Raw genomic sequence first — 10,216 nt, 5'->3', positions numbered from 1 at the left:
CAGGAGTCCTGGCTCCCAACACTCATGCCTCTGATCTATCTCACTGGACCCCACTCTCCACACAGAATTTGGGATAGAACCCAGGAGTCCTGGCTTGCAGCCCTGCCTTGACCATGGGAGCCTGCTCCTCTCCCCGAGATATTGACAGAGCCTAGGAGTCCGAGCTCCCAGTACGCTGCTCTAACCATTAGACTTACTCCCCTCCCCTAGCCAGGGATAGTAGCCAGGAGTTCTGGCTCCCAGCCTCTTCCCCCTCCCACTCTAACCACTAGGCCCCACTCTCCTCAGAATTCAACCTTGGTCTCGTGCACTATGCTGTTGGGGGTTGTTTTCCCAGTAGCGCTGGGTTCCTGTCGGGGAGCTACGAGGATGGGGCCTGTGTAACGAACACTCTGGGGAGGGCTGGGTGTGACTGAGATTTTATCTAGAACAGGAAGGGGGCAGCATTTCACAAGAGTTGTCTCATGCAGGGATGCACCCACAACATGTAGATAACACAGGACCCCTAACGGCTATTGACCTGCTCCAACCACTAGACCCCACCCCCTCTCAGAGCTGGGGACAGAACCCAGGAGTCCTGGCTCCCAGTGACCCCTTTTCCCAAGCTTCAAAACTCTAGCCCCCCCCCCCCTTCAGCTGGGACTTGCATCATTTGTGACTCAGCCTTTGTTGTGAGCTAACGGGGCTGGGTTATCTCTGGGTGCAGCCCCTGTCAGTAAAGGACTTGTGCAAAATACAGGCCCTTCCTCTTCACAGGGGCACGGCTCACTAGATGAGCTGCTAGCCTGGCCAAACATCTAGTGCAGTGGGGGGTGGGAGCCAGGACTCCTGGGTTCTATGCCAGGCTCTGGGAGGGGAATAAGGGCGAGTTTTAAAAAAATGGTTGTTAGGTGATTTCTCTGCTAAGACGGTGTCCAATGATCATTTCTGCTCATAGTTTGCAGCTTGTGGATCTCAGAGAGCCAGTGGGGACGCAGCATGTAGAAGACAGAGTAAAGGGGAGTGAACTCAACACACAGGGGAGGACTCAGGGGTTCTGAGGACAGACTCACGGATGCTTTCTTGAGCAAACACACACCATCCAAGTCTCTCTCTGTGCTGAGTCCTGCGCTGCCCAGGTGAGTCGAGACGATGGGTAGAGGGATTCTTCTATACTATAGAAGAAAATTACTACTAGACGCTCCCTGCACCCCATTCCAAGAGCTGAGGATAGAACCCAGGGGTCCTGGCTGCCACTCCCCCTTTTCTAACCATTAGGCCATTCTACAGAGCAGAAAGAACTCCAATCTAAAAAGGTCGTGGGGGGCACAGTCCCAGGCAGAGGTAAGAACCCAGAGGTCCTAGATCCAGTCGGGAATATAGAACATGTAGACTTTGAGTTTGAACACACTGAGAGGCTTACGAGAAATGAGATTCCACAGCCAGCTAGTGATGCAGAATCCAAGAGAATCAATTAGGACAGAACACATTGTGCAGGGCTGGCAGCACGGCTGTGGGGCAGGGAAGTAGGTCAGTGGATTGAGGCTTCCTGTGTTACAATAAGGGTGAGAAGGACCCTGCACGCTTTCACAAGTCAGGGTGTAGCAGCAATTCCTGTGGCAGGCAGATGAGCTCAGAAGACAGGTTGGGGGGGTGGGGAGGTTGGCTTTGTCCAGTTTGTAGCAATGACTTCCACCATCACCAACTGCTGTATGATTGGAGTCAACAACACCAATCCCCACCTCTCTGAGCCAGCCAGTCCCTGCCCCGGAGACCGATTGGAGCTGGCATCTGCTAGAGGAAAAGGCCCCGTGTCCCATTCCCCCCCCCCCCCGCCCCCGAGCCGGCCCATCACCCAGATTACAGCTGTGTATTTGACCTACTACACTGTCCCCTTCCCCACTCCTCCCACGTCTGTTACCCCTCTTTTCCTCTTCTGCTGCCCATAGTCCTACCTTGTAGCAGGGAGTTTCACCGGCTATAGTCCAGTTACTGAGAATACCCAGCCTGGAAATTCTGGAGGACCAGGGGTGCCCAGCTAGGTCCTGTCCAATAGTGTGTTCCTAACCCCCTCTGTTATTGCTTCATTCCTCCTCTTCCACTCTCCCCTTTCCCCTCCACGGTCATCCCTTCCAACCGCTCTTCTGTCTCTCCCCAGGGCACCATGGACCAAGGGAACATGACTCTCCCATCAACCACTTGGGTGAATTCCAGTCAGACTCCAGCATCTGTGAGCGCTGCGCACCTCACCGCAGCCGTGTTGCTCTTCCCCACCTTCCTGGTGGGTGTGGCGGGGAATGGGCTGTACGTGTGGGTGCTGGGTCTGAAGATGAGGAGGACGGTGACCACAGTCTGGTTCCTCTCCCTGGTCTCCTGCTACCTCCTCTTCACCCTGATGACCCCCTTCTTCATCGTCTACCTCCTCATGGGTTTACACTGGGTCTTCGGGCCAGCCATGTGCAAGCTCCTCTACACCTTCATCTCCATTGTCATGTTCATCTCTGCCTTCCTTATCACCCTCATCAGCCTGGACCGCTACACCCTCACTCACCATCCCATCTGGTCCCGGAATCACCGCACCGTGCCACGGGCTGGGAAGCTGGTTGTGGGCGTATTGCTGGCCTCCTTCGGTCTCAGCACTCCCTACCTGGCTTTCCGGGAGACCCAGATTGTGGATGGGGGCAGGATCATCTGCATCAGTAATTACACCCTCTCCAGAGACTGGAATGGAGCCGAGATGGAGGAACTGGGCAGACGGGTCCACCAGGCTTTCTTCATGGTTGAGTTCCTGCTGGGCTTCCTGCTGCCTTTCTGCACCATCGTGGGATGCTATGTCAGCATTGTGCTGAAGATGAAAGAGAAGAAGCTGGCGTGGGCAGGGAAGCCCTTCAAAGTCATGGTGACGACGGTAGTTTCCTTCTTCCTTGGCTGGCTCCCCTACCACCTCTACTATGGCTTGAAGCTCTACAAAAAGGAGGAGACAGAGGTACTCAGAGGCCCCCTTTTGGTCATTTACACCTTCTCATGCAGCTTCAACAGCTGCATCAGCCCCATCCTCTACCTCTTTATGGGGGAGAAGTTCTGGCAGGTCTTCAGGACGTCTCTTGTCACTCTGGTCAAGGCGGCTTTTGCTGACGATCTTGGCAGCGATGGCCCCGAGTCTAGTGGAAGACCGGGGTCAGAAGCTGAGAACACAAAACAAGAGATGGCTTAAAGGTTGTCAGACTTTGGGATAGCTGAAAACTTGACATCCTCTTTGTCCCTAGATTCCTGATGGTTCTAAATCCAAATGGGTTCCAATTATTTAACTGTTCATAAACCCTGCAATGTCCCTGGATTCTAGATTCCCTTCTCTCCCTAGAATTCCATGCATTCTAGGTCACTCAATTTTTTTCAAACTCAATGTGTCATCAATGGCACCAGATCAATAGCCAGCCTCGGAATCTTGTTTGTTTTAGATCTCTCAATGTGTTCTCAGCTAATTGACTCTCTTGGATTCTGCATCACTAGCTGGCTCTGGAATCTCTTTTATTGTAAGCCTCTTAATGTGTTCAAACTCAAGTCTGTGGGTTCTAGATTTTCGACTGGATCTAGGACATCACTGGATTCTAGAGTGCTTTCAAACCACATAGAATCCAACAGGTTCCAGATTGTTTGCTGAAAGTCTCAATGGGGTTCTAGATTTCCAAATGATTTAAAATCCATTAGGTGTGGTATATTATAGAAGGGTCTGTGTATTACTATAGTGATATCTAGATCTTCTCTAGTGCTTGTCATGAGTAGATCTCAAATAACTTTACCAAGGTCAGTAACAGTTTTCCAGTTTTTACAAATGGGGAAACTGAGGCACAGAGTGGGGAAGTGACTTTGCCAAGGTCACCCAGTAGAACCTTCAGTCCATCCAGTGGCAGAACTGGGAACAAACCCAGGTCTCCTGCATCTCTGCCCAGGTCTCTGTCCATGGATCCCCTTAGATTGTGAGCTGTCTGGGACAGGGACTGTATTTTTCCTCTGTGTTTTGTGAGGTCCTGAGCCAGGACTGGGGTTCCCAGTGCTATCGAAATAAAAGATAATAAATAATTCCCGGGCATTCCTTGAATGACCTTGATTCTGTAAGTGTTCTGGTGTGGCTCTGACATAATTTACAAACACTGTGTGACCCACTCATTGGGATATTTAGTGTGGAGAGTCTCTGCCTTAGTTTAAGAGTGACCAGTAAGGAAAAGAAGCCAGAAGAATGAAGAGCAGCTCCAGAGAAACCACCTGCCTGTGCACATTCAGGGTGGTGAAGAGGTAACGACCAAGCTAGTAACTGTGATGCTCTATGAAATGTGGATGGCTATTCATAATATTATGGATACCAATATTATGATATTGCATGAATCGTACCAGCTATGCCATGTAAGGTATTAGTGGTAATGTATGATTTGCTAAATATGGTAAGTTTGTTTATATGTATGCGTCATATATGTATTGTGAGTTATAAATGTGTGTGGTATATTGATAGTGTGCTGTGTATCTGGGTGAAACCCCCAGACAGATTGGCATTAGCACTGCCTAGACTGTTGGATCACCCATCAAGGGCAATCAGCTGTACAATAAACCCATTGAGAGAAGCCGGGGGAAGCGCCACTGAGTCAGCAGGACTTGTAGGGACATTCCTGTGGACAGGAGACTCCAAGAGCTTTTCCATATCCGCATGCTGGGAACTTGTGTTTGGGACAGAGAATGTACACAGGATATAAGACGGCAGCTACATCTTCTCCATTTTGTCTTCAATCCTGCTTTCGACTCTGGAGTAACTTCTCTACAAACTGCACCTCTGAACAAAGGACTGAATGACCCATCCAAGCTTTGGGTGTGTTCCAGAGGGACTTCACAAGCAAGGAAACTCACTGCTGATAAATGGGCTCTGAAGTCTCTGTGTGTATCTGATTGCTTCGACCATTTAACAACAATCTGCTTCTTCTTTTCTTTTTCTTTACAGAAAACCTTTGGGTTTAGATGCTAAAGGATTGGCTGGCAATGTGGAATTTTTTGGGTAAAATCCAAACCAATATTGATCTGGAAACATGTCTGGCCCTTTGGGGATCTAGAAGAACATTTTGTACAGTGAATAGAGTTTTAAGTAACTTCTCACTTTACTGGACCAATCTGCTGATTGGGAGCCTAGATTGGAATGCAATAAAGTGGGCTGTGTGATTTCTTTCTTTTTTTCTTGGCTTCTTGACAACCTGCGTGGGGGATCAGGAGCACAGCTTGTGACTGGTTGGTGAATCTAACTACTGTATTAGCCACCAGTTTTGGGATAAACTGCTCTCCTTAATGCAGCCTGCCCTGGCCTTGGCATTTTCAGTGTGGGCTGCCCTCTGCACCTCTGGTCCCAGGTCCCAGTAACTGTGAAGATCTCACTTGCCAGCTCCAGCCAAGTTACAAAACCTTGGCCAAGGCTGGGGGCCAGCAGATCCAAACGATTATAAAGAGTAAAAAGGACTCATCCTGATGGTTTCTCCATCACCAACAATTTTTAACATAGGGCTGGATGGTATTTTTAACAGGTCTGCTCCAGTTCAACCAGGGACTAATTCAGGGACATTCTGCTGCAGGTCAGACATGGGGACCTCCATGTTCCTTCAGTCCCTGGAATCTCTGATTCTATCCAGATGTCAGGCAGCCATTGTCGGGGAGCTGAACCAGTTGTCACCTGGACCCACTGGGGTAGCTGAGGAAGCCAGGCCTGTGTGGGCCACTAGCTATGGGTGGAGGTTGTAGGTAAATTAGACATGTGCTTAAATCATCTATTTCAAAAATCTTTTTCCATTCATACTGCTCAGATGAAACAAGACTGCCAACTGTGACAGAAAACACCTCTCGCTGATTCAAAATTCAATAGGATCTCATGGATTCTAGGAATCCTGGCCAGTTCTTAACATCTTGGATCTCAGGTCTGTCAGTGTTTTGAATGTGAACTGATGTGTGCCAGATTTAGAGCATCATGTTTTCCACACCACTGTATGTTTCAAAAGCGAATAGGGTCCTATTCATGATAGATATGTGGCTGGTTCTTGAACCGCTTGGGTTCTAGGTCTACCAAAGCTTTAAAATCCAAACAACTCCTATGTGGCCTAGAACATCCCGTTTTCCAACCTCATATATGATGTCCTAGACCTCATAGGACCAGTTTGAGTTTTAAAAAACCCATGAGATTTGAGAACCACTCAGATCTCTAGACCTCATTATGTACTACTAGGATTTTAAATGTGTGTATGTGTGTATGTCTCTGTCTGTGTATAAAATCGACACATACACACACACCATAGTACCTCACGAGTAACGCTAAGGTTATGTCACAGAGGTAGCAGAAGTCACGGAAACCATAACTCAGCGACCTCCATGACATTGTGGGCCTCGCAGTTGACCTGCCGTTGCCAGCAGCAGCACATCCAGCTGCTGCAATCAGCAGTGACCCCTGAGCTGCCCAGCCGCCACCCCTGGCAAAGCTCCACCTTGCAATGGCTTGTCTCCCGCGGGCAACCAGGACCCCCCGCAGCTCCCAGCTGCCACCACTTGCATCAGAGGAACCCCAGAGCTGCTCATTGGCTGTGGGCGTGGGGGAACCCCACAGCTCCAGCCCTGCAGGGTGGCAGGGGGATCCCTCCCAACCCCTGGGAAATGGGGTTCCTGCAGCTCTTAGCCACTGTGAGGGGTGGGGGCATGGTGCTGGACCCTCTTGCCTCGACATTATGTCAGGGATGTTTTTATCAAAAGTCAGGGACAGGTCACGGCTTCCATCATATTTTGTTTATTGCCTGTGGCCTGTCCATGATTTTTTCTAAAAATATCTATGACAACATTGTAGCCTTACGCCTTGTTCTAGATAGCTGGCTAGTTCTAGAACCTCTTAAGTTCTTGGTGTGACAATGTCTTGAAACCCAATCAGATCTGACACGGTCTGGCACTTCAAAGGATCCAAGCATCTATGTGTTTGAAAAAACAATCGTGTCCTGTGAATTCTAGATTTGTGGCTAGTTCTAGAAACTCCTGGGTTCCAAGTCACTCCAGGACTCAACCCCCCACTACACCCAGTTGTTCAGAGCAACTAGAGACCTGACACTTCGGTTATTGGCACAGGACTCACATGCCTTCTGTGGTCCCATTTCAGCCGTGTTGCGACTGAAGACACCAGGTCAACGTTAATAATAGGGACAAGAACTCAAACATCTCCATGTTTACATCAGGAGAGCAGTGGCTGTGTCTCTAAACCCCCACATGTCAGCTCAGTCTGGGTGTTACTCAACCTCAATTTCTGGTGGAAGCCGTACCTCGCAGAGATGTGAACTGCTATTTAGCACAGGTGCAAACAGCTTGAGCCGCGGACTCACTTTTGCAGTACGGCCACACCTGTCCTCTGTCCCGTGGCGTAGCTGAACTGAGGGTCCAACCAGGCTCAACGTTTCCCACAGTACGACCTCTTTCCTTTTTCCCCTCGCTCTGCACCACGAACATTATAACCATCTGAAAATGTTCAACAGCACGTATGGGGAGGGGCCAGTACCGTGGGAACCCCTGGACCAAGTGACCCCAAATTTGCATCACAAACCCCACCCCCGCCTCCATTCCTCAGTGCCAGTTCTCAAGGCAGTTGCCCCCTGCACGGGGGCGTCAGTGCAAGGTGTGAATATTAACAGCTGCTCATCTTCAGGGGGCTGCATCTCCCAACATCCCCAATCAAACGACCGCCCTTTGCTCTCGCAGACTCCAGCAGAGCCCCTGCGGCTTGGTGCCACTTTCCAAGTCGATGTGAGTCTGCAACAGGTTTTCAGAGCGGTGTGAAAAAATTAACTGCGGCTCCTTTTCATGCGGCTTTAACTGGGGGCCCTGGATCACAAGCCTCTGAACCTGCCCCACTCGCTCTGCCCCTGGCCTTGCTCAGAGACGGCCAATTTCAAGCCAAGCCGAGCGGGCACGTGGATTTCAGAGCACTTTGACTCATTGGTTCTGACAGGAAAAAGTTTCTCTGCAGACCCGGCTGCCTGGGCGCCCTTAGCAGATCTGCTCTGGGAGGACTCGGGCTCCCAGTTCTTGGGCAGTTCTGAGCTCAGTGTCTGCAGCACCTGGTTGCAAGTGGCCCCTTAAATCCAACAGCCCTTTCCTCTCTGCACACTCACGTCCAACCTCGGGGCATAAGCCCAGCCACACTCATGCCAGCCACCGTGGCACGTGCCTCTCTGAGAGCCCCGTCGAAGCTCTAGTCCCTTTGGACACATGGACTCCCTCCAATGGGCAGCGGGTGGTGTTGATATTTGTCCAGGGAGTATGACTGGACTCCACAGTTCTGTGCTCCCTTGCCCTACACGCCCGACCGGCGTAAGGAGTCCGGCTGGGCAGTAGTGGATTATCCAGTGGACTGATGGAGTCTGTGCCCAGGGACTCTGACCAATTTGGGGGCCCCATAAAATGGACACCCCCACCTCAGCATAAATCCTGGAGCCTTGGCAGAAGCACTGGGTGGGCTAGGCTGGGGAAACCCCCACGCCCCGACACCACTCCCAGGCAGAAGCACCAGGTGGGTGGGGGAGCCCCAACGCCCGGACACTCACTGCAGCCTTGGGACTGGAGGGCTCTTGCCCCCTGCTGAGGCTTCAGGGTTAGTGGTTAGAGCAGGGGAGGGGTGACTCAGGACAGCTGGGTTCTAGCCCCAGATGTGGGAGGGGAGTGGGGTCTAGTGGATTAGAAAAGCTGGAGGTTTGGGAGCCAGGGGTCTGGATTCTATCCCCAGCTCTGGCAGGGGAGTGGGGATAGATTTAAAGCAATGGCTGTATCTTAGGTGGTCTCTTTGCTAAGACAGCGTCCGAATGAACATTTCCATTTATGGTTTGCAGCTTCTCCAGCTCACAGAGCAGGTGGAGGCGGCGCGTGTAGAAGATGCAGAGTTAAGGGGAGTCAACTCAACACACAGGACAGCACAGACTCACGGACGCTTTGCTGGGCAAACACCCACCATACGAGTCTCTCTCTGCGCTGGGTCCTGCACTGCCCAGGGGAGTCGAGACGATGGGCAGGAGCCCCTCATTGTATCTGAAGGAGAATTTCTTTGCTAATCCTACCAAGATGCCACAGACATTTGCTATTACCAAGGCAAACCAGTGGGACTCCCTGGCACTGGGTATTAGTGGCAGGAGTTACGTATGGTTCTTCTGTAGTGCAGCAGAGGTAGAGAGATGGGCTTCCTGCCACACAAAAGAGATTTATTCGCTGGGCTTTCAGCTGGCCATGTAGACTAGGCATCACGAGCCAACACAACAGGAGGGCCATCTACATGGAAAGGAGCACCCATAAAAAAAAATACCGGACATATGCAAAGACACAGGGGATAGAGGCAGAAGGCAAGGAGACACCATTTTATTCTGCATCAGGACATCAACCAGGGATCTCAACCAGGGTTGGCTGAAAGGCTGCGAACGTTATGGGTGAGAGAAACTATCTTAGGCGGGATCGCAGACTTGTAGGTGAAATCTCTAGGAAGAGAGTTGTGATTTTGCTTTCTCTATGACCCTTTTGTTCCCATTACCGGCTCTTCAATTACACCCCTTGGATTACAAACGTATGTATGTTTTCACTATAAACACATCTCAGTGCTGTGATGTTGAGTTGAACCATACCAACAGGTGTGGGCACTCTTGCAGGGGACGGAGGGTAAGATGACTCACAGTCCTTGGTACCCCAAAAACGGTCACACTTGGGTTACTCCACTAATCCCCAGTGTCAGAGAGTTCCATGGGCTAATCCCACTAATCCCCAGTGGCATGGAGTCCCATGGGTTAAGCCTAATAATACCCAGCAGCAAGGAGTCCCACAAGTTAATCCCAATAGCACCAAGTGCGGTCTATAACAGGGTGGCTGTTATGGGGAAATGGGCTTTAGTCCACCTGAGGGGAGAAGAGACCTTGAATTGTGAGCCATCTCCAGGAGGGAGCGCTGGGGACTCCCCACCTATGGAGATTGAAACATTGAACGAGGCTCAGGGCCCAGAAGGCCAATGTATGTCTGGAAGAAATAAATTAGACCCCAGCAGAGGAATGTGTTTTTCCCCCTTTTGATATTAATACAAGGGGAACTAAGGCCAGGTACTGCAGCACAACATCTGACCTCAAGGAGGCGCTCAGGAGGCAGGCACCCTCTTAGAGCATCCTCTGGATAGACACCATTCTTGTTCAGTAGCAGGGAGAACCTTGGG

At 50.7% G+C, this 10,216-nt stretch overlaps 1 protein-coding gene across 1 annotated transcript; it reads left to right on the top strand.

Moving 5' to 3' along the window:
• Positions 1 to 869: 869 nt before the first annotated feature.
• Positions 870 to 5,064, top strand: LOC123352040 (probable G-protein coupled receptor 33). The gene is made up of 2 exons (XM_044991735.1): positions 870 to 1,118; positions 2,138 to 5,064. Exon 2 carries the CDS (start codon positions 2,144 to 2,146, stop codon positions 3,191 to 3,193), a length of 1,050 nt encoding a protein of 349 aa, XP_044847670.1. The 5' UTR covers positions 870 to 1,118; positions 2,138 to 2,143; the 3' UTR covers positions 3,194 to 5,064.
• The last annotated feature ends 5,152 nt before the right edge of the window (positions 5,065 to 10,216 follow it).

This window comes from Mauremys mutica, chromosome 17 (assembly GCF_020497125.1).
Source record: "Mauremys mutica isolate MM-2020 ecotype Southern chromosome 17, ASM2049712v1, whole genome shotgun sequence".
Lineage (NCBI taxonomy): Eukaryota > Metazoa > Chordata > Testudines > Geoemydidae > Mauremys > Mauremys mutica.
Note: the sequence above shows the minus strand (reverse complement) of the source record. Positions and strands in the feature narration are given on the sequence as shown.

What these genes read in the sequence shown, in the direction of transcription:
- LOC123352040 (XM_044991735.1), top strand. Translation starts at nt 2,144, where the DNA reads ATGGACCAAGGGAACATGACTCTCCCATCAACCACTTGGGTGAATTCC.